This window comes from Heptranchias perlo, chromosome 42 (assembly GCF_035084215.1).
Source record: "Heptranchias perlo isolate sHepPer1 chromosome 42, sHepPer1.hap1, whole genome shotgun sequence".
Lineage (NCBI taxonomy): Eukaryota > Metazoa > Chordata > Chondrichthyes > Hexanchiformes > Hexanchidae > Heptranchias > Heptranchias perlo.
This window is the reverse complement of record NC_090366.1, coordinates 13,393,495-13,417,823: the sequence shown is the minus strand read 5'-3', so window position 1 is coordinate 13,417,823 and position 24,329 is coordinate 13,393,495. Positions and strand designations below refer to the sequence as shown.

The following is a 24,329-nucleotide window of genomic DNA, read 5'->3' as shown; positions in this document are numbered from 1 at the left end:
TAGAACGTTCATTAATAAAGGTTTGTGTCTCCCAGCCCAGACCGACCAAACAAAGAGAACAAGGGTTCTAGCTGGGGAAGGTAAACTCTAGGTAAAATAAGGTAAAATTACCTACGTGAGCAAAGCTTAATAATGTTGTTTAGATAAGACTATTGAAATAAACATGTAAATAATTATAGGTGGAGCCCTGGGTCGAAGATAGAATTACTGTATAACACTGGGCTACAACAACAACAGCCTGCATTTATATAGCGCCTTTAAAGTAGTAAAACATCCCAAGGCGCTGCACAGGAATGTTATCAAACAAAATTTGACACCGAGCCCCATAAGGAGATATTAGGACAGGTGACCAAAAGCTTGGTCAAAGAGGTAGGTTTTAAGGAGCGTCTTAAAGGAGGAGAGAGAGAGGCGGAGAGGTTTAGGGAGGGAATTCCAGAGCTTAGGGCCCAGGCAGCTGAAGGCACGGCCGCCAATGGTGGAGCGATGGAAATTGAGAATGCGCAAGAGGCCAGAATTGGAGGAGCGCAGAGATCTCGGAGGGTTGGAGGGGCTGGAGGAGGTTACAGAGATAGGGAGGGAGGGGGTGAGGCCTCGGAAGGATTGGAAGACGAGGCAAAATTGTGGCAATTTTAATATCTTCACAGGAGCCGCGGAGAAAACAGCATTGGAATCATGGAATCATACAGCACAGTAGGAGGCCATTCGGCCCATCGTGCCTGTGCTGGCTCTTTGAAAGGGCTATCCAATTAGTCCCACTCCCCCTTGCTCTTTCCCCGTAGCCCTGCAAAATTTTCCCCCTTCAAGTATTTATCCAATTCCCCTTTTGAAAGTTATTATTGAATCTGCTTCCACCGCCCTTTCAGGCAGCGCATTCCAGATCAGAACAACTCGCTGCGTAAAAAAACATTCTCCTCATCTCCCCCTCTGGTTCTTTTGCCAATTATCTTAAATCTGTGTCCTCTGGTTACCGACCCTCCTGCCACTGGAAACAGTTTCTCCTTATTTACTCTATCAAAACCCCTCATGATTTCGAACACCTCGATTAAATCTCCCCTTAACCTTCTCTGCTCCGAGGAGAACAATCCCAGCTTCTCCAGTCTCTCCACATAACTGAAGTCCCTCATCCCTGGTCCCATTCTGGTAAATCTCCTCCGCACCCTCTCCAAGGCCTTGACATCCTTCCTAAAGTGCGGTGCCCAGAATTGAGGCCTAACCAGTGTTTTATAAAGGATTTAGTATACCTTCCTTGCCTTGTACTCTATGGGGGTGACTTTCACCCCCAAGAGCAGGTGGGTTGGGGGCAGTTGGGACTTGAAAATAATTGTTTTTTTTGGTTACAGCTGCAAAATTTCCAGACTTTGCTTTCCCAGTGGGAAAGCCTGTACTTTTACGTGCCCACGTTAAGCCGGGTTGTGGTCTCCACTCAAAAAACAACTGTTTTCAACTCCCACCCACCCTCTACCCACCCGTTCTTCGGGATTAAAATCACCTCGATGCTTCTATTTATAGGCCCAGGATCCCGTATGCTTTTTTAACAGCCTTCTCAACTTGTCCTGCCGCCTTCAATGATTTGTATACATGCTCCCCCAGGTCTCTCTGTTCCTGCACTCCCTTTAAAATTGTACCATTTGGTTTATATTGCCTCTCCTCATTCTTCCTACTGAAATGCATCACTTCACATTTCTCTGTGTTAAATTTCTTCTGCCATGTGTCTGCCCATTTCACCAGTCTGTCTCTGTCCTCCTGAAGTCTGTTACTATCCTCCTCATTGTTTACTACTTTTCCGAGTTTCGTGTCATCTGCAAACTTTCAAATTACACCCTCTATACCCAAGTCCAGGTCATTAATATATATCAAAAAAAGCAGTGGTCCTAATACTGACCCCTGGGGGACACCACTGTATACTTCCCTCCAGTCTGAAAAACAACCGTTCACCACTACTCTCTGCTTTCTGTCCCTTAGCCAATTTTGTATCCATGCTGCCACTGTCCCTTTAATCCCCATGGGCTTTAATTTTGCTAGCAAGTCTATTATGTGGTACTTTATCAAACGCCTTTTGAAAGTCCATATAAACAACATCAACCGCACTCCCCTCATCATAGCTATACAAAACCCTGGTTAGACCTCACCTGGAGTACTGTGAGCAGTTCTGGGCACCGCACCTTCGGAAGGACATATTGGCCTTGGAGGGAGTGCAGCGTAGGTTTACTAGAATGATACCCGGACTTCAAGGGTTAAGTTACGAGGAGAGATTACACAAATTGGGGTTGTGTTCTCTCGAGTTTCGAAGGTTAAGGGGTGATCTGATCGAAGTTTATAAGATATTAAGGGGAACGGATAGGGTGGATAGAGAGAAACTATTTCTGCTGGTTGGGGATTCTAGGAGTAGGGGGCACAGTCTAAAAATTAGAGCCAGACCTTTCAGGAGTGAGATTAGAAAACATTTCCACACACAAAGGGTGGTAGAAGTTTGGAACTCTCTTCCGAAAAACGGCAATTGATACCAGCTCAATTGCTAAATTTAAATCTGAGATAGATAGCTTTTTGGCAACCAAAGGTATTAAGGGATATGGGCCAAAGGCAGGTATATGGAGTTAGATCACAGATCAGCCATGATCTTATCAAATGGCGGAGCAGGCACGAGGGGTTGAATGGCCTACTCCTGTTCCTATGTTCCTATCAACCCTCTCCGTTACTTCATCAAAGACTGACAAAGTTAACCAGACACGATTTGCCTTTAACAAATCTGGTGTTGGCTTTCATTTATCAACCCAGATTCACTAATGATATCCCTCCCTTCATTTTCAGGTGGCATGAGGAAAGAATGGCCTACCAGCCAAGGCATGACAGCCTGTACATCTCCGTCTACATCATCGCGCTCCTGACCGGCCTCCCCTGCAACATCCTGGCCCTCCACGCCTTTATAGGCAAGGCTCGGAGGAAAGCTGGCCCCAACGTCATCTTCCTCATCAACCTGACCATCTCCGATCTGGCGTTCCTGCTCTTCTTGCCTTTCAAGATCTTGGAGGCCACCGAGGGCAGCACCTGGACCCTGCCCGTCTTCTTGTGCCCGCTCAGCGGCCTGTTCTACTTCAGCACTATATACGGAAGCATCCTCTTCCTCACCGCGGTCAGTGTGGATCGTTACCTGGGCGTGGCTTTCCCCATCAAGTACAAGATGTACAGGAAATCGCCCTACGCCGTGATGGTTAGCTGCGTGCTCTGGGTCTGCGCCTTTGCGCACTGCAGCATTGTGTACATCACTGAGTACCGGGAAACGGGCAACCAAAGCTCCAACCACACCGTGTGCTACGACAACTTCACCCAAACCCAGCTGAAAGTCCTCTTGCCCACCAGGCTGGAGTTGGGCATCGTGATGTTCTGGGTCCCCTTCCTGATCACGACCTTTTGCTACTGCAGTTTCGTGCACATCGTCCTGTCGTCCCCGCACATCAACAGGGAGAAGAAGCAGAGAGCCATTGGGGTGGTCATGGCGACCCTCTTTGTCTTCTTGGTCTGTTACGCCCCTTACAACATCTCTCACTTTGTTGGCTTTGTCCAAAACCAGAGTCCCACCTGGCGGAAAGATGCACTGTTGCTCAGCACTTTCAACGCCAGCTTGGACCCCATTATCTTTTACTTCTCCTCCTCAGCTGTCAAGCGGGCTTGCAAAGGCTGCTTCTCGGAACTGACTCGGGAACTCAGCCTGCTCAATCCTATCCACCTCTTTGTCTCCTTCCTACGCAAGAGGAACAAGGCGCTGAGGGACCATTCGAACATCCATACGCAATCTTCCAACTTGTAGTCTATCAGCTGAGAGGGGGAGCCCCCTGAAAAATTGTCGTGTGTGTGTGTGCGGACTGAGCTATTTATCCGTCAAGTCTCTCGATACTGGCAAGATCCACAACCTTGGGCAGCGGCTGTGTCATACCGATGGTCACAACAAGTCTCTTCCAGAAAAAGCCAGGAATTGACGTCCTCCCAGCTTTCAAAAGGAGGTGACTGAGAGGGGAATTTGGTACAGGTTTTATTCGATGGTAAACAGCGTAAGGACAGGAAATGAAGAAAACTACCTCGAACCAGACCGTGACTGTAAGGGGCAGAGTGGGCACAGGGTCAAAGGGGAATCTAGGGCTGACTTTTCTCACACAACGAGCAGTCGGCACGTGTGAGGGGCTCTGAGTCGGGTAAGGCTGAATGTTGCCCACAGAGAGTTGGACACCATGGTGGGAGGGTCACTGATGTAACCCATCTTGCGATAGAGGCAAAGTGTTTGGATTTGATCAGAATAGACTCCGATACAGACAGAAACAGTGCTCGATCCCCTCTGCAAACTCCCTTCCCCCTGAATCTGGTGTTCCTCTGCGGAAACCTTCTCTCCCAAGATTAGGGCAGTCGGAGGGAGTGGGTATGAAAGGTCAATTTGCAATGCCAACTTCCTTACGTTCTTATTAACCTGATCACCCGCAAGTGAATTTGTTCTTTTATTATTCATTCTGGGGATGTGGGCGTCGCTGGCAAGGCCGGCATTTATTGCCCGTCCCTAGTTGCCCCCTGAGAAGATGGTGGTGGTGGGCCGCCTTCTTGAACCGCTGGTAGTGGGTTTCATGCAACCGAGTGTCTCGCTGGAGCCCGCTTCAGAGGGCAGTTAAGAGACAACCGCGTTGGTGTGGCGGCTGGAGTCACGTGTAGGCCCAGACCGGGTGAGGACGGCAGGTCTCCTTCCCCTAAAGAGACATTCGTGAAACTAGTTGGGTTTTTAACGGCAACCTGACAGCTTCACGGTCGCTTTTACGGACACCTGCTTTTTAATTCCCAGCTTTATTGAACTGAATTCAAATCCTGAATCCGCGGTGCTGGGATTTGAACTCGCTTCCGCTGGATCACTGGTAACCATGACGCCTTAGGGTCGTCAACTCTCCAGGGATTACCCTGGAATCTCCAGGACACTGCTACGAGCAAACACCCAGGAGAAAAATCACAGGGGCGTTAAGAGCAATTGTGCTTTTGTTCTCATTTTCTTTGAACACTTTTGTTTATTGGTTATAGAAATATTGCAGATGGCGAAAAAATTGCTCTTTGACTGAAATCATCCAACCGGGGAGTCTGTTGGCTCACTGATTGGCCGCGGGGAAGGCGGGGCCTCGTGAGGATTGACGTGTCGGTGACCAATGGCGGGCGGGGCGGTTGGAGGGTGGGGGGGGTGGGCGGGGAGGTCATGTGATGAAACCTCCAGGAATACGTCCAACCAGAGTTGGCAACCCCATCTCAGACTGCCGTCATTGTCATGACCGCCACGGTCTGGGTAAGAATCAAATAAGTCTTCAGAATCCACTCTGTTTCTGTGGCACGTTAAATGTTAACCTAGTAAAGGAATAGGTCAAAAATGAAATGTATGATAGTCTTTATTAAATGTTTTTTTGGAACCATTGCCAATTCCAGGTACGAGGTACCATCAAGCATGCCTTTTGGCACGGTACACGGACAATATTAAGAACAATTGTTTGGGATTCAGTCATCCTCGAAAGTTCTGACAAGGGCAGGCTCGTAGAATTACATAGGATTTACAGCACAGAAACAGGCCATTCGGCCCGACGGGTCCATGGTGGTGTTTATGCTCCACACGAGCCTCCTCCCTCCCTACTTCATCTCACCCTATCACCATATCCTTCTATTCCTTTCTCCCTCATGTGTTTATCCAGCTTCCCCTTAAATCCATCTACACTATTCACCTCAACTACTCCTTGTGGGAGCGAGTTCCACATTCTCACCACTCTCTGGGTAAAGAAGTTTCTCCTGAATTCCCTATTGGATTTATTAGTGACTCTCTTATATTTATGGCCCCCCTAGTTCTGGTCTCCCCCACAAGTGGAAACATCTCTACGTCTACACTATCGAACCCTTTCATAATTTTAAAGATCTCTATCAGGTCACCCCTCAATCTTCTCTTTTTTAGAGAAAAGAGCCCCAGCCTGCTCAGACTTTCCTGATAGTTATAACCTCTCAGTTCTGGTATCATCCTTGTAAATCTTTTTTGCACGTTCTCCAGTGCCTCAATATCCTTTTTGCACTATGGAGACCAGAACTGTGCACAGTGCTCCAAGTGTGGTCTAACCAAGGTATATAGAGACCAGAACAGTGCACAGTACTCCAAATGTGGTCTAACCAAGGTATATGGAGATCAGAACTGTGCACAGTGCTCCAAGAGTGGTCTAACCAAGGTATATAGAGACCAGAACAGTGCACAGTGCTCCAAGTGTGGTCTAACCAAGGTATATGGAGATCAGAACTGTGCACGGTGCTCCAAGAGTGGTCTAACCAAGGTATATAGAGACCAGAACTGTGCACAGTGCTCCAAGTGTGGTCTAACCAAGGTATATGGAGATCGGAACTGAGCACAGTGCTCCAAGTGTGGTCTAACCAAGGTATATGGAGACCGGAACTGTGCACAGTGCTCCAAGTGTGGTCTAACCAAGGTATATGGAGACCGGAACTGTGCACAGAACGCTAACTACTACCAGGCTTATCCAGGCCTTAGGCCTTCAAGTTTAACTAAAATTTCATTGGGACTTAGAAATTTCTAAATGTTGGGGATTACGTTGGTTAAACTTTCAATGGTGGCCTTTAGATGAGTAGAGTTTTTTTTTTACAGAGGCAGTCTGCCACTCCAAGGGCAGTGATGTACTGTCGAACGAGAAGATAAACCAAGGCTCCAACTGCCTGGTCGGAGTGGGTGTGAAAGGTCCCATTGGAAGAAAGGCGGAGAAGTTTCCCCGGCATCACAGCCAGCCACCCTCCCTCAAAAACAGGAGACCTCGTTTGCTCCTTTGCGGGATCTTGCTGTGCGCAGTTTGGCTGCTGCGTTTACCCACACAACAGCGAGTGCGTCTCGAAAGGAATTCATTGGGCGTGAAGCACTTTGTGACATCCTGAGACGCGATAGAAACTCCTCCTCTTTCTTTTCCCAACTAGATTTTCAGGTTTCGATGTGGGAGTATCGGGGTCACCTTCTGTTCTTGTTGTGACATGAGATCGCAGTTTCAGTGCCTATGCAACAGTAGTCACCGCACTACAGAGTTATTTATTGTCTATCAAGGTCTCTGAACTGTCTCTAAGAAGCATGATAAAGCATGAATCATAAATGTGAAGGAATGTTCAGGATCGGGAGAGATCAGTGTGGTCAAACCAGATAGTCCCAGTGTCGAGGATATTGCATATCTCACCATACTCCGATCCCAACATATCCCCTCTCCCCCCCAATGCTCCTCATATCCTATAGGTAGGAATTATAAGGGGGCCACATACTCCTTGGATAATAAGAGTCTAAATGGGGTAGAGGAGCAGAGGGATCTGGGGGTCCAGATACACAAATCACTAAGAGCAGCGACGCAGGTTAATAAGACCGTAAAAAAAAGCAAACCAAGCACTGGGGTTCATTTCTAGAGGGATAGAATTCAAAAGCAGAGAAGTTGTGTTAAACTTGTATAGAACCTTGGGTAGACCACACTTGGAGCACTGGGCACAGTTCTGGTCTCCATATACCTTGGTTAGACCACACTTGGAGCACTGGGCACAGTTCTGGTCTCCATATACCTTGGTTAGACCACACTTGGAGCACTGTGCACAGTTCTGGTCTCCATATACCTTGGTTAGATCACACTTGCAGTACTGTGAACAGTTCTGGTCTCCATGCTATAAAAAGGATATAGAGGCACTGGAGAAGATTTACTTGGATGACACCAGAACTGAGAGGTTATAACTATCAGGAAAGGCTGAACAGGCTGGGGCTCTTTTCTCTAGAAAAGAGAAGGCTGAGGGGTGACCTGATAGAGGTCTTTAAAATTATGAAGGGTTTCGATAGGGTAGATGTAGAGAAGATGTTTCCACTTGTGGGGGAGACCAGAACTAGGGGGTCATAAATATAAGATAGTCACTAATAAATCCAATAGGGAATTCAGGAGAAACTTCTTTACCCAGAGAGTGGTGAGAATGTGGAACTCGCTCCCACAAGGAGTAGTTGAGGTGAATAGTGTAGATGGATTTAAGGGGAAGCTGGATAAACACATGAGGGAGAAAGGAATAGAAGGATATGGTGATAGGGTGAGATGAAGTAGGGAGGGAGGAGGCTCGTGTGGAGCATAAACACCGGGATAGACCAGATGGGCCGAATGGCCTGTTTCTATGCTGTAGTTTCAATGTAACTCGATGTAACATCCCTCACACCCCATCATACTCCTCCGATTCCAACAATTCCCAGCACACTCCTCAAATCCCATCGGAACGCTACACAGGACTCCAGTCTGTCTATCTTTCGACTCTGATCACTATATAGTGGGGAATAGTGCACGCACGCACACACACACACGCACACAAACGCACACACGTGTGCACATGCAAAGGAAGAGATCAAACTCAACGTCGATTGTGCCTCATGGCCAAAGTAACCAAACACACAGGGGCTGCCTGGCTGACGTTCTGGGAGGGGCGAGGGGCCCCCACTGTCGCCCAACATAGGCCATTGAAGAGGGGGAAAGGGACGACCGGGGAAAAAATGGAGCGAGTTGTGTCAACTGTCCACTTTGGCCGTGGTTTGGCTCCTGGTTGTTGCTTTCCCATCGCCCAGGAAACCACTTTTTTTCCACTCGCCGTTGTAGCTTCCCCGTGTGACAAAGGAAAATTATCGATCAATATTAACACAAGGCGCGTTTATTCATGCCTCATTGGAAGAGCTGATTCACAGGTACCCTTCTGCAAACAGACAATCGGGTCAAATTTAACATCAGTCAAGTCTGAAAGAGAAATCGTTTGGTGATGGATTTTGTCGTGAAAAGGTGTGACTTTATTTATGAATATATCGGCCGTTCCTTCATCGTCGCTGGATCGAAATCCTGGAACTTCCCTCCCTGACAGCACTGTGGGAGAACCGTCACCACACGGACTGCAGCGGTTCAAGAAGGCGGCTCACCACCACCTTCTCAAGGGGCAATTAGGGATGGGCAATAAATGCCGGCCTCGCCAGCGACGCCCACATCCCCTGAATGAATTTTTTAACAAGTCTCTTTGCCTCCTGCCCGGCCTCCATTCTCCCACCCTCCGTAAACTCCAGCTCATCTAAAACTCTGCTGCCCCCGTATCCTAACTCGCACCGAGTCCCGTTCACCCATCACCCCCTGTGCTCACTGACCGACATTGGCTCCCGGTCCGGGAACCAGTATTTGCAGAGGAGAGGGTCCCCCGGAGTGTGTCAGTATTTACAGGGGGTCCCCGGGAGTGTGTCAGTATTTACAGGGGGTCCCCCGGAGTGTGTCAGTATTTACAGGGGGTCCCCGGGAGTGTGTCAGTATTTACAGGGGGTCCCCGGGAGTGTGTCAGTATTTACAGGGGGTCCCCGGGAGTGTGTCAGTATTCACAGGGGGTCCCCCGGAGTGTGTCAGTATTTACAGTGGGACCCCGGGAGTGTGTCAGTATTTACAGGGGGTCCCTGGGATTGTGTCAGTATTTACAGGGGGTCCGCGGGAGTGTGTCGGTATTTACAGGGGGTCCCCAGGAGTGTGTCGGTATTTACAGGGGGTCCCCGGGAGTGTGTCAGTATTTACAGGAGGTCCCCGGGAGTGTGTCAGTATTTACAGGGGGTCCCCGGAAGTGTGTCCGTATTTACAGGGGGTCCCCGGGAGTGTGTCAGTATTTACAGGGGGTCCCCGGAGTGTGTCAGTATTTACAGGGGGTCCCCGGGAGTGTGTCAGTATTTACAGGGGGTCCCCGGGAGTGTGTCAGTATTTACAGGGGGTCCCCGGGAGTGTGTCAGTATTTACAGGGGGTCCCCGGGAGTGTGTCAGTATTTACAGTGGGACCCCGGGAGTGTGTCGGTATTTACAGGGGGTCCCCGGGAGTGTGTCGGTATTTACAGGGGGTCCCCGGGAGTGTGTCAGTATTTACAGGGGGTCCCTGGGAGTGTCAGTATTTACAGGGGGTCCCCGGGAGTGAGTCAGTATTTACAGGGGGTCCCCGGGAGAGTGTCAGTATTTACAGGGGGTCCCCCGGAGTGTGTCGGTATTTACAGGGGGTCCCCGGGAGTGTGTCAGTATTTACAGGGGGTCCCCGGGAGTGTGTCAGTATTTACAGGGGGTCCCCGGGAGTGTGTCGGTATTTACAGGGGGTCCCCGGGAGTGTCTCGGTATTTACGGGGGGTCCCCGGGAGTGTGTCAGTATTTACAGGGGGTCCCCGGGAGTGTGTCAGTATTTACAGGGGGTCCCCGGGAGTGTGTCAGTATTTACAGGGGGTCCCCGGGAGTGTCTCGGTATTTACGGCGGGTCCCCGGGAGTGTGTCAGTATTTACAGGGGGTCCCCGGGAGTGTGTCCGTATTTACAGGGGGTCCCCGGGAGTGTGTCAGTATTTACAGGGGGTCCCCGGGAGTGTGTCAGTATTTACAGGGGGTCCCCGGGAGTGAGTCAGTATTTACAGGGGGTCCCCGGGAGTGTGTCAGTATTTACAGGGGGTCCCCGGGAGTGTGTCAGTATTTACAGGGGGTCCCCGGGAGTGTGTCAGTATTTACAAGGGGTCCCCGGGAGTGTCTCGGTATTTACGGGGGGTCCCCGGGAGTGTGTCAGTATTTACAGGGGGTCCCCGGGAGTGTGTCCGTATTTACAAGGGGTCCCCGGGAGTGTCTCGGTATTTACGGGGGGTCCCCGGGAGTGTGTCAGTATTTACAGGGGGTCCCCGGGAGTGTGTCCGTATTTACAGGGGGTCCCCGGGAGTGTGTCAGTATTTACAGGGGGTCCCCGGGAGTGTGTCAGTATTTACAGGGGGTCCCCGGGAGTGTGTCAGTATTTACAGGGGGTCCCCGGGAGTGTGTCAGTAGTTACAGGGGGTCCCCGGGAGTGTCTCGGTATTTACGGCGGGTCCCCGGGAGTGTGTCAGTATTTACAGGGGGTCCCCGGGAGTGTGTCCGTATTTACAGGGGGTCCCCGGGAGTGTGTCAGTATTTACAGGGGGTCCCCGGGAGTGTGTCAGTATTTACAGGGGGTCCCCGGGAGTGAGTCAGTATTTACAGGGGGTCCCCGGGAGTGTGTCAGTATTTACAGGGGGTCCCCGGGAGTGTGTCAGTATTTACAGGGGGTCCCCGGGAGTGTGTCAGTATTTACAAGGGGTCCCCGGGAGTGTCTCGGTATTTACGGGGGGTCCCCGGGAGTGTGTCAGTATTTACAGGGGGTCCCCGGGAGTGTGTCCGTATTTACAAGGGGTCCCCGGGAGTGTCTCGGTATTTACGGGGGGTCCCCGGGAGTGTGTCAGTATTTACAGGGGGTCCCCGGGAGTGTGTCCGTATTTACAGGGGGTCCCCGGGAGTGTGTCAGTATTTACAGGGGGTCCCCGGGAGTGTGTCAGTATTTACAGGGGGTCCCCGGGAGTGTGTCAGTATTTACAGGGGGTCCCCGGGAGTGTGTCAGTAGTTACAGGGGGTCCCCCGGAGTGTGTCGGTATTTACAGGGGGTCCCCGGGAGTGTGTCAGTATTTACAGGGGGTCCCCGGGAGTGTGTCCGTATTTACAGGGGGTCCCCGGGAGTGTGTCAGTATTTACAGGGGGTCCCCGGGAGTGTGTCAGTATTTACAGGGGGTCCCCGGGAGTGTGTCAGTATTTACAGGGGGTCCCCGGGAGTGTGTCAGTATTTACAGGGGGTCCCCGGGAGTGTGTCAGTATTTACAGGGGGTCCCCGGGAGTGTGTCAGTAGTTACAGGGGGTCCCCCGGAGTGTGTCGGTATTTACAGGGGGTCCCCGGGAGTGTGTCAGTATTTACAGGGGGTCCCCGGGAGTGTGTCCGTATTTACAGGGGGTCCCCGGGAGTGTGTCAGTATTTACAGGGGGTCCCCCGGGAGTGTGTCAGTATTTACAGGGGGTCCCCCGGGAGTGTGTCAGTATTTACAGGGGGTCCCCGGGAGTGTGTCAGTATTTACAGGGGGTCCCCGGGAGTGTGTCCGTATTTACAGGGGGTCCCCGGGAGTGTGTCAGTATTTACAGGGGGTCCCCGGGAGTGCGTCCGTATTTACAGGGGGTCCCCGGGAGTGTGTCAGTATTTACAGGGGGTCCCCGGGAGTGCGTCAGTATTTACAGGGGGTCCCCGGGAGTGCGTCAGTATTTACAGGGGGTCCCCGGGAGTGTGTCAGTATTTACAGGGGGTCCCCGGGAGTGTGTCAGTATTTACAGGGGGTCCCCGGGAGTGTGTCCGTATTTACAGGGGGTCCCCGGGAGTGTGTCAGTATTTACAGGGGGTCCCCGGGAGTGCGTCCGTATTTACAGGGGGTCCCCGGGAGTGTGTCGGTATTTACAGGGGGTCCCCGGGAGTGCGTCCGTATTTACAGGGGGTCCCCGGGAGTGCGTCAGTATTTACAGGGGGTCCCCGGGAGTGCGTCAGTATTTACAGGGGGTCCCCGGGAGTGCGTCAGTATTTACAGGGGGTCCCCGGGAGTGTGTCAGTATTTACAGGGGGTCCCCGGGAGTGTGTCAGTATTTACAGGGGGTCCCCGGGAGTGTGTCAGTATTTACAGGGGGGTCCCCGGGAGTGTGTCAGTATTTACAGGGGGTCCCCGGGAGTGTGTCAGTATTTACAGGGGGTCCCCGGGAGTGTGTCAGTATTTACAGGGGGTCCCCGGGAGTGTGTCAGTATTTACAGGGGGTCCCCGGGAGTGTGTCAGTATTTACAGGGGGTCCCCGGGAGTGTGTCAGTATTTACAGGGGGTCCCCGGGAGTGTGTCAGTATTTACAGGGGGTCCCCGGGAGTGTGTCAGTATTTACAGGGGGTCCCCGGGAGTGTGTCAGTATTTACAGGGGGTCCCCGGGAGTGCGTCACTATTTACAGGAGGTCCCCGGGAGTGTGTCCGTATTTACAGGGGGTCCCCGGGAGTGTGTCCGTATTTACAGGGGGTCCCCGGGAGTGCGTCAGTATTTACAGGGGGTCCCCGGGAGTGTGTCAGTATTTACAGGGGGTCCCCGGGAGTGTGTCAGTATTTACAGGGGGTCCCCCGGGAGTGTGTCAGTATTTACAGGGGGTCCCCGGGAGTGTGTCAGTATTTACAGGGGGTCCCCGGGAGTGTGTCCGTATTTACAGGGGGTCCCCGGGAGTGTGTCAGTATTTACAGGGGGTCCCCGGGAGTGTGTCCGTATTTACAGGGGGTCCTCGGGAGTGTGTCAGTATTTACAGGGGGTCCCCGGGAGTGCGTCAGTATTTACAGGGGGTCCCCGGGCGTGCGTCAGTATTTACAGGGGGTCCCCGGGAGTGCGTCATTATTTACAGGGGGTCCCCGGGAGTGTGTCAGTATTTACAGGGGGTCCCCGGGAGTGTGTCAGTATTTACAGGGGGTCCCCGGGAGTGCGTCCGTATTTACAGGGGGTCCCCGGGAGTGCGTCAGTATTTACAGGGGGTCCCCGGGAGTGCGTCCGTATTTACAGGGGGTCCCCGGGAGTGCGTCAGTATTTACAGGGGGTCCCCGGGAGTGCGTCAGTATTTACAGGGGGTCCCCGGGAGTGCGTCAGTATTTACAGGGGGTCCCCGGGAGTGCGTCAGTATTTACAGGGGGTCCCCGGGAGTGCGTCAGTATTTACAGGGGGTCCCCGGGAGTGCGTCAGTATTTACAGGGGGTCCCCGGGAGTGCGTCAGTATTTACAGGGGGTCCCCGGGAGTGTGTCAGTATTTACAGGGGGTCCCCGGGAGTGTGTCAGTATTTACAGGGGGTCCCCGGGAGTGTGTCAGTATTTACAGGGGGTCCCCGGGAGTGTGTCAGTATTTACAGGGGGTCCCCGGGAGTGTGTCAGTATTTACAGGGGGTCCCCGGGAGTGTGTCAGTATTTACAGGGGGTCCCCGGGAGTGTGTCAGTATTTACAGGGGGTCCCCGGGAGTGTGTCAGTATTTACAGGGGGTCCCCGGGAGTGTGTCAGTATTTACAGGGGGTCCCCGGGAGTGTGTCAGTATTTACAGGGGGTCCCCGGGAGTGCGTCACTATTTACAGGAGGTCCCCGGGAGTGTGTCCGTATTTACAGGGGGTCCCCGGGAGTGTGTCCGTATTTACAGGGGGTCCCCGGGAGTGCGTCAGTATTTACAGGGGGTCCCCGGGAGTGTGTCAGTATTTACAGGGGGTCCCCGGGAGTGTGTCAGTATTTACAGGGGGTCCCCCGGGAGTGTGTCAGTATTTACAGGGGGTCCCCCGGGAGTGTGTCAGTATTTACAGGGGGTCCCCGGGAGTGTGTCCGTATTTACAGGGGGTCCCCGGGAGTGTGTCAGTATTTACAGGGGGTCCCCGGGAGTGTGTCCGTATTTACAGGGGGTCCTCGGGAGTGTGTCAGTATTTACAGGGGGTCCCCGGGAGTGTGTCAGTATTTACAGGAGGTCCCCGGGAGTGTGTCAGTATTTACAGGGGGTCCCCGGGAGTGTGTCAGTATTTACAGGGGGGTCCCCGGGAGTGTGTCAGTATTTACAGGGGGTCCCCGGGAGTGTGTCAGTATTTACAGGGGGTCCCCGGGAGTGTGTCAGTATTTACAGGGGGTCCCCGGGAGTGTGTCAGTATTTACAGGGGGGGTCCCCGGGAGTGTGTCAGTATTTACAGGGGGTCCCCGGGAGTGTGTCAGTATTTACAGGGGGTCCCCGGGAGTGTGTCAGTATTTACAGGGGGGGTCCCCGGGAGTGTGTCAGTATTTACAGGGGGTCCCCGGAGTGTGTCAGTATTTACGGGGGGTCCCCGGGAATGTGTCAGTATTTACAGGGGGTCCCCGGGAGTGTGTCAGTATTTACAGGGGGTCCATGGGAGTGTGTCAGTATTTACAGGGGGTCCCCGGGAGTGTGTCAGTATTTACAGGGGGTCCCTAAATCCCCCCCCTCACTAACCCCTGTCCCCCCTCTGAATACCAGGAAATCAGCCAAACAATTAAGAAGTTGTTACAGTTGCGCGCAGGCGCAGTGCGCGGGGTGTGTAGCCTTTTTTTCCGGCCCAGCGCGCATGCGCCGTCGCTCAACTCGTATTTCGTTCAACCTTCACGGGGGGGAAATGACCCGCCGCCGGTCGCCCGGTGAACCGACTCGGCGGGCGGGGGGGACACACCGGCCGAGTCCCCCCCGCTGCGTTACCGCGGAGAAAATATAATTATAAATAAAAAAGAAAAAAAAAGTTCCGAGAAGCAGCGTCTGCGCATGCCCGGCCGCCGCGCCGCCCCCTGGGACCTGTAGTCCCCCCGCACTTCCGGCCGCGGCCGGGCCCACGGAGCCGGAAGCCGCGGCGGACTACAACTCCCGGCCTGCCCCGCGGCCCGCCCGGCCGCGCTCCCACCCCGCAGGGGCGGAGATGCAAAGATTATTTTTTAATAACTGAAACGGGAGCGAATTGCAGCCAAAAATCTGCAGCGCATCTGATGAAATGCAAAATGCGGAACATTGCACCGCCTTTATTTTTTTGCAATCGGTGTTTTTTATACGTTTAAAACTCTTTTCCCCCCCTCCTCCCCCCCCTTCTTATCTCTGCATTAGTCCCGGGTTCGTGCAAAATGCAACAAGAAGGAGCCGCATCACATCCTGCAGCAGGAAGCCGGATGCAAAAAAAGAGAGTGATAATTAAATCAGATTTTATGCAACAGTTTCAAATCCCGCTGCATTCGGGCCCGGCCGCCTTTTGCATTTTTGTTTTTTTTGCATTGCCCCCCCCTTTACCCCACTTTCCCCCCCCTCGCTCGCGGCCTGATTCCTCCTCCCCCAACACTGCCCGGGGAACTACAGCGCGCGGCGCATGCACATGCTCTTGCTCCGTCCTTGACGCTGGCTGCTGGCGAGGGAGGGAAAACCCGGCACTGGAATCCATTCTCTCTGCTCCTCCACCCCCCGAACGCCGAGCTGCAGCTGTCAATGATTGCATTGGAGTCACCGACTTGCAATGATTGCATTGCAATCACCAACTTGTAATCATTGTTTTGAAATCACCAACTTGTAACGATTGTTTTGAAATCACCAACTTGCAATGATTGCATTGAATTCACCGACTTGCAATGATTGTATTGCAATCACCAACTTGTAATAATTGTTTTGAAATCACCAACTTGCAATGATTGCATTGAAATCACCGACTTGCAATGATTGTATTGCAATCACCAACTTGTAATAATTGTTTTGAAATCACCAACTTGCAATGATTGTATTGCAATCACCAACTTGTAATAATTGTTTTGAAATCACCAACTTGCAATGATCGCACTCAAATCACCAACTTGCAATGATTGTATTGAAATCACCAACTTGTAATAATTGCATTGAAATCACCAACTTGCAATGATTGCACTCAAATCACCAACTTGCAATGATTGCATTGAAATCACCAACTTGCAATAATTGCATTGAAATCACCAACTTGTAATAATTGCATTGAAATCACCAACTTGCAATGATTGCACTCAAATCACCACTTGTAATGATTGTATTGAAATCACCAACTTGCAATAATTACATTGAAATCACCAACTTGTAATAATTGCATTGAAATCACCAACTTGCAATGATTGCACTCAAATCACCAACTTGCAATGATTGCATTGAAATCACCAACTTGCAAAGATTGCATTGAAATCACCAACTTTCAATAATTGCAATTTAGTTTGTGATTAATTGCATGCAATTGTTCTTGAAACGATGCACTTCAAATTCATCAAATTGCGTCTCATTTCAAAATTTACGAAGATAAATTGCGTTTTAAATTAACCTGTTTATTCAGATATTTTTGTTTAAAAATGAAATGCACTTAAATATTTTAATAAACCATTTTAAAATGTTTAATACATTTAAAATGCATTTTAATACGTTTTTAAAATTCAGCTTAAATTTAATAATGAAATGTACTTTAAACTACATGATTTATTAAAATATTAAAATGCATTTCTAGAATGAGAGGTGATCTCATCGAAACGTATAAGATTCTGAGAGGGTTTGACAGGGTAGATGCTGAGAGGCTGTTTTCCCCTGGCTGGAGAGTCTAGAACTAGGGGGCATAGTCTCAGGATAAGGGGTCGGCCATTTATAGAATCGTTACAGTGCAGAAGGAGGCCATTTGGCCCATCAAGTCCATGCCGGCTCTTTGTGAGAGCAATGTAGTTTAGGACTGAGATGAGGAGGAATTTCTTCACTCAGAGGGTTGTGAATCTTTGGAATTCTCTACCCCAGGGAGCTGTGGATGTTCAGTCGTTGAGTGAGATCAATGGATATTTGGACACCAAGGGGATACGGGGATCAGGCGGGAAAGTGGAGTTGAGGTAGAAGATCAGCCATGATCTTATCGAATGGCGGAGCAGGCTCGAAGAAACCTGCTCCAATTTATTCTGTTCTTCCATCGCCCGTCTCCGCCCCTGCCTCAGCTTATCAGCTGCTGAAACCCTCATCTATGCCTTTGTCCCCTCCAGACTCGACTATTCCAACGCTCTCCTGGACGGCCTCCCATCTTCCACCCTCCGTAAACTTCAGCTCATCCAAAAATCTGTCGCCCCCGTATCCAAACTCGCACCGAGTCCCGTTCACCCATCCCCCCCTGTGCTCGCTGACCTACATCGGCTCCCGGTCCGGGAACGCCTTGATTTTAAAATTCTCATCCTCGTTTCCAAATTCCTCCATGGTATCGCCCTCCTCCCTATCTCTGTAACCTCCTGGCATCCCCTCCTATCTCTGTAACCTCCTCGCACCCCCTCCCTATCTCTGTAACCTCCTGGCATCCCCTCCTATCTCTGTAACCTCCTGGCACCCCCTATCTCTGTAACCTCCTGGCACCCCCTATCTCTGTAACCTCCTGGCACCCCCTCCTATCTCTGTAATCTCCTGGAACCCCCTCCTATCTCTGTAACCTCCTCGCACCCCCTCCTATCTCTGTAACCTCCTCGCACCCCCTCCCTATCTCTGTAACCTCCTCGCACCCCCTATCTCTGTAACCTCCTGGCACCCCCTCCTATCTCTGTAACCTCCTGGCACCCCCTCCTATCTCTGTAATCTCCTGGCACCCCCTCCTATCTCTGTAACCTCCTCGCACCCCCTCCCTATCTCTGTAACCTCCTCGCACCCCCTCCCTATCTCTGTAACCTCCTGGCACCCCCTCCCTATCTCTGTAACCTCCTGGCACTCCCTATCTCTATAACCTCCTCGCACCCCCTATCTCTGTAACCTCCTGGCACCCCCTATCTCTATAACCTCCTGGCACCCCCTATCTCTATAACCTCCTGGCACCCCCTATCTCTATAACCTCCTGGCACCCCCTATCTCTATAACCTCCTGGCACTCCCTATCTCTATAACCTCCTCGCACCCCCTATCTCTGTAACCTCCTGGCACCCCCTATCTCTATAACCTCCTGGCACCCCCTATCTCTATAACCTCCTTGCACCCACTATCTCTATAACCTCCTGGCACCCACTATCTCTATAACCTCCTGGCACCCCCTATCTCTGTAACCTCCTTGCACCCACTATCTCTATAACCTCCTGGCACCCACTATCTCTATAACCTCCTGGCACCCCCTATCTCTGTAACCTCCTGGCACCCCCTATCTCTATAACCTCCTGGCACCCACTATCTCTATAACCTCCTGGCACCCCCTATCTCTGTAACCTCCTTGCACCCCCTATCTCTATAACCTCCTGGCACCCCCTATCTCTGTAACCTCCTTGCACCCACTATCTCTATAACCTCCTGGCACCCACTATCTCTATAACCTCCTGGCACCCCCTATCTCTGTAACCTCCTGGCACCCACTATCTCTATAACCTCCTGGCACCCACTATCTCTGTAACCACCTGGCACCCCCTCCCTATCTCTATAACCTCCTTGCACCCCCTATCTCTGTAACCTCCCCGCCTCTCTCTCTCTCTCTCTCTCTCCCCCCCTCTCCTCCTCAAAACCCTTTGACCAAGCGCTCGGCGCGCCCCAAATCCCCTTTGGCGGATAATCCCGCGGGGACGGCGAGGGAGATATACGAATGCAAGTGGGCCGCCTTCGCCCCCTTAGTCGCTGAGAGGCTCTGGACTCCAACCCTGCAGTGAGTGAGTGAGTGTGTGCAAAGTGACTCCACTCCTGGTCTTGCACAGGGCTTGGGCGGATGGTTCTCCAGCGTTGCAATGCTCTCTTCCCCCTCCCAGTGCCTGTGTGTGTGTCTCTGGGCAGGGGGGAAGGAGACAGACCCGTCCCTGGCTCTTCTCACGTGTCCATTTTGGGATCTCACATGACCCTGTTGTTTGGCCCCGTGATCAAATCTCTTCGAAATTCGAAATTTAGAAGCTTTTCACTGGCCACATGGATATATTAGATCAAGCTCTGGATACCAGGTGGGTGCTGGGTGCTTTGCAAAAAGACACACACATAAAAGGGACCCTCCCTTCACCCCCCCACCCCATGGAAAAAAAAGATTGCAACAGGGAAAGAAAGATACCAGGCTCCAAGTTTGCAAAAAAATAACTCAAACTATTGCAAAAAAAAAAGCAGCCAATTCCAGCAAAGTAAAAGGGTTTGTTTTTTGCATTGATTCTATTTTTTGTAAAATAAAATTCATCTTTTTCAATTTAATATTTGCACAAATGCAATGTGTTTTTGTGTAGGAGGAAGTTTTTTTTTTGGAGGGGGCTTTTTAGTGAGTATTTAAGTGTTTTTTTTCTAGGGGGAGAGGGTTTCTGGTTTTTGCATTTATTTGGACTGAAAGGTTCCCGCACTTTTTAAAAAAAAAAGTTTTTGAAGCTGAAATTCATTCTCAAGTGTTTTTGCAAAAAAATGTTTGGTGATCGATTTGTGTGTTTGCATTTTTATTAATCAGCTGCATTGTTTATTGCAGGGTCATTTCTGCAGTTGTTGAATTATTGGGGGTGAATGTGTTTTATTGTGTGCCATTTCTCTGTTAAACTCAGTCTGACACTCTGAGACAGGCAGGATTGGTCAGGGAGGGGGTTAAAAAGCCTTTTTTTCCTGTCCTGCCAAGTGTAAAATCCCAACAGGGGGCAGGAGATATTGGGACAATGAATGGCTGTTCATTTAGAAATCAAAGTAGTGGGGGGGGGGGAGAAGAAGAGAGAAATTTTGGGGAGTCTGGATTTCATGTACTCTCACTTGTTGGGAACTTATCTAAAATTCTGGTCTGACCCCCCCGCCCCCTCCATCTGGAGAGGCTGCGTTCAGTTCTGGGCACCGCGTCTCCGGAAGGGATATATAGGCCCTTGGAGGGGGTGCAGATTGAGCAGAATGCTACCCGGGGCTGAAAGGGTTAAATTCGGAGGACGGGTCGCGCAGACTGGGCTTGTGTTCCCTCGAGTGTAGACGATTAAGGGGTGATCTAATCGAGGGGTTTAAGACGATTAAAGGATTCGATAGTTTCTCTCCACTGTTGTAATGTAGGAAACACAGCAGCCAATTTTCGCACAGCAAGATCCCACAAATGTGATGAATGACCAGATCATCTGTTTTTTTTTTAGTGATGTTGGTTGAGGGATAAATATTGGCCCCAGGACACCGGGGAGAACTTCCCCCCCTGCCCTTCTTCGAAATAGCGGCCGTGGGATCCTTTGCGTCCCGCCTGAGAGGGGCAGACGGTGGGGGGGGCCCTCGGTTTGACGTCTCGTCCGCAAGACGGCACCTCCGACGGCGCGGCGCTCCCTCGGTGCTGGGCTCCGGGGGAGTGTCGGCCTGGGATTACGGGGCTCGAACTCACGGCCTTCTGACTCGGAGGCCAGAGAGAGAGAGAGAGAGAGAGCGAGCTTAACGTGTTCTGTTGGAAAGTGCGTGGATGGTGGGGGTAGATGGGACCGGGCTTGGCTGCGATGCAGTCTACAGCTGAACAGCCCAACCACGCCAGCAAGGTACCGAGAGAGGTACCTCGGCATCTTGGAGAAGGGGGCAGCGGGAGAAATTGGGAATTGGAGGGGGGGGTGGGGGAAGGAGCTGCTCGAGGAGTTTTTTTTCAATACTGCCCTCAAATAGAGGAACAGCTCTTCTAACTATTACTGTTGTATCAGGAGAGGGTTAATTCATTGGCCTATTTTGGTGTATGTTGCTTTAAATATAAGCACAACTCCCCTCAGTTTAAATAGGAAAAGGTTATAATCTCGGTAAATTGGTTTTCATTCTCTGGGATGTGGGCATCGCTGGCGTTTGATGCCCTGAGAAGGTGTTGGCCGGCTGCCTTCCTGCGCCTCCCTGGAAGTGGGGACTGAAGTCACGTTGTAGGCCCAGACCGGGTGAGGACGGCAGGTTTCCTCCCCTAAAGAGACATCGGTGAACCAGATGTGTTTCACGACAATCCACCAGCCTCACAGTCACTTTTACCGAGGCCAGCTTTTTTATTTCTACGTTATATTTTTAAACCTGATTTCTGATTCTCAAATCGCCCCGTGGTGGGATTTGAACTTGCGTCCCCTGGATTATTAGTCCAGTCGCACAAGCGTTACGCTCCCACTTCTTTTTTTTAAGAAGAGGGGGTTTAAAAAAGCAATCAGAGGTTAATGGGATGTTGGCCTTTATCTGGGTGGGAGATGCTGGAATACAATAGGGAGGAAGTTACGTTATAGTTTATGTTAAAGCTCTGGTCAGACCCCCATCTGGAGACTGCGTTCAGTTCTGGGCACCGCACCTCAGGGAGGAGATATTGGCCTTGGAGGGGGCGCAGCGCAGATTCACCCGGGGTTAAATTCCGAGGACAGGTCGCACAGACTGGGCTTGTATTCCCTCGAGTGTAGAAGATTAAGGGGTGATCTAATCGAGGGGTTTGAGATGATTAAAGGATTCGATAGGGTCGATAGAAACTATTTCCTCTGGTTGGGGGAGAGTCCAGAACAAGGGGGCAGAACCTTAAAATCAGAGCCAGGCCGTTCAGGGGTGATGTCGGGAAGCACTTCCTCACACAAAGGGGAGTGGGAATCTGGAACTCTCTCCCCCCAAAAAAGCTGTTGAGACCGGGGGTCACTTGGAGCTTTCAAAACTGAGAGCGATAGATTTTTGTCGGGTATCGAGGGATTTGGAGCAAAGGCGGGTAGATGGGGTTGAGTTACAGATCAGGCGGACCAGGCTCGAGGGGCTGAACGGCCTCCTCCTGTTCTCGATGGTCCTCTGCGGATGGGAAGAGATGGTCGGGCTGAGAGAGGGTCTCCACGTACCATGGCGCGGAAGCAGCTGGGGGGGGGGATGAAGGCGAAGAAACTCGGGGGTTTTTTTTTTTATTGGACTCGACGTGTCCAATCGCTGCAGGGCAGCGGACAATAAACCAATAGGAGGCCGAGCTACCCGCGCCCATAGGAGGCTGAGCTACGCGAGCAATTGGATAAATGCTTGAGGGGAAGAAGTTTGCAGGGCTAACGGGGGAAAGAGTGGGACTAATTGGACAGCTCTTTCAAAGGGCCGGCACAGGTACGATGGGCCGAGCGGCCGCCTCCTGTGCTGCGTCATTCTAAGATTGCACAGCACCTTTCACGACCTCAGGACGTCCCAAAGCGCTTTACAGCCAATGAAGTACTTTTTTTTTGAAGTGTGGTCACTGTTGTAATGTAGGAAACGCAGCAGCCAATTTGCGCACAGCAAGATCCCACAAACAGCAATGTGATAAATGACCGGATCATCTGTTTTTTTTAGTGATGTTGGTTGAGGGATAAATATCGGCCCCAGGACACCGGGGAGAACTCCCCCCTGCTCTTCTTCGAAATAGTGGCCGTAGGATCTTTCACGTCCACCTGAGAGGGGCAGACGGGGGGGGCCTCGGTTTAACGTCTCATCCGAAAGACGGCACCTCCGACAGTGCGGCGCTCCCTCGGTACTGGGCACCGGGGGGAGTGTCGGCCCTGGATTATGGGGCTCGAGTCTCTGGAGCGGGGGCCTCCCGCCCCGCCATGAGATCAGCCGACCGGCCTTGCCCGGGGATGAAACCAGGAGCTTTCCTGGCCTGTGTGGCCCACTATCACAGCGAGCAGTGCCTGGATCAACTGGGCCGTTGCGGGAGGAGTGGACGGGGAAGAGGTTTTAATTAGGAGGAAGGGGAAGGCATAAGGAGTGAGTCAAAAGGCATTGGTGGGGTCGAGTTAATAAATTTCAGCCGCTAAATCTCACAACCAGAGGCCAAAAGGGGATCTGCCGGAGATGAGGTACCAACACAACATCTTGCATTTATATAGCGCCTTTAACGTAGTGAAACGTCCCAAGGCGCTTCACAGGAGCGTAAATCAGACAAAATTTGACACCGAGTCACATAAGGAGATATTAGGACAGGCGACCAAAAGCTTGGTCAAAGAGGGAGGTTTTAAGGAGCGTCTTAAAGGAGGAGAGAGAGAGAGGCGGAGAGGTTTAGGGAGGGAATTCCAGAGCTTAGGATCCAGGCGGCTGAAGGCACGGCCGCCAATGGTGGAGCGATGGGAATCGGGGGATGCGCAAGAGGCCAGAATTGGAGGAGCGCAGAGATCTCGGAGGGTTGAGGGGGTTGGAGAGATAGGGAGGGGAGGCGTGTGGAGGGATTTGAACAGGAGGATGAGAATGTTAAATTCGAGGCGTTCCCGGACCGGGAGCCAGGGTAGGTCAGCGAGCACAGGAGGGGGTGATGGGTGAACGGGACTCGGTGCGAGCTCGGATGTCGAGTGGCGCTCGGCCCCGTGGCAGGTGTTTCCTCCCGGGGCACGGACGAGAACAGGGCTTCCCTGTTTAAATATAGAAGGGCGCTCACTGCCGCAGAGGCTCCTCGGGCCTAGTCAGGAAGGAAGGAACCTTGTTGTGGAGTCTGCAGCTCGGAGATCCTTTTGAGCATTGATTCCGTCGCCTACTCCAGTGAGTTAAAAGAAGAAAGGACTCCCATCTTCTACAGCGTCTTTCACAACCTCAGGACGTCCCAAAGCGCTTTACAGCCAATGAAGTACTTTTTTTTTGAAGTGTGCTCACTGTTGTAATGTAGGAAACGCGGCAGCCGATTTGCGCACAGCAAGATCCCACAAACAGCGATGTGATAAATGACCAGATCATCTGTTTTTTTTTTAGTGATGTTGGTTGAGGGATAAATATCGGCCCCAGGACACCGGGGAGAACTCCCCCCTGCTCTTCTTCGAAATAGTGGCCGTGGGATCTTTTACGGCCCACCTGAGAGGGGCAGACGGGGGCTTTGGTTTAACGTCTCATCCCGAAAGACGGCGCCTCCGACAGTACGGCGCTCCCTCAGTACTGACCCTCCGACGGTGCGGCGCTCCCTCAGTGCTGACCCTCCGACAGTGCAGCGCTCCCTCAGTACTGACCCTCCGACAGTGCGGCGCTCCCTCAGCACTGACCCGCCGACAGTGCGGCGCTCCCTCAGTACTGACCCTCCGACGGCGCGGCG

The 24,329-nt window shown here is 51.7% G+C and overlaps 2 protein-coding genes across 4 annotated transcripts in view; both read left to right on the top strand.

Moving 5' to 3' along the window:
• Positions 1-5,392, top strand: part of LOC137306300 (free fatty acid receptor 2-like) — a 29,904-nt gene extending 24,512 nt beyond the window's left edge. For both annotated transcript variants that reach the window (XM_067975468.1, XM_067975467.1), the window contains exon 2: positions 2,809-5,392. In XM_067975468.1, the coding sequence (XP_067831569.1) occupies positions 2,825-3,805 (981 nt within the window). In that variant the 5' untranslated portion in view covers positions 2,809-2,824 and the 3' untranslated portion in view covers positions 3,806-5,392. The remainder of the gene's footprint in view (positions 1-2,808) is intronic.
• Positions 5,393-19,130: 13,738 nt separating this feature from the next.
• The window catches only part of LOC137306222 (upstream stimulatory factor 2-like), a 41,527-nt gene continuing 36,328 nt past the window's right edge, over positions 19,131-24,329 (top strand). The window contains exon 1 of one of the 2 annotated variants that reach the window (XM_067975338.1): positions 19,131-19,326. In XM_067975338.1, coding sequence (XP_067831439.1) covers positions 19,295-19,326 — 32 coding nt within the window. In that variant the 5' untranslated portion in view covers positions 19,131-19,294. The remainder of the gene's footprint in view (positions 19,327-24,329) is intronic. The other variant, XM_067975339.1, reaches the window with a different exon arrangement.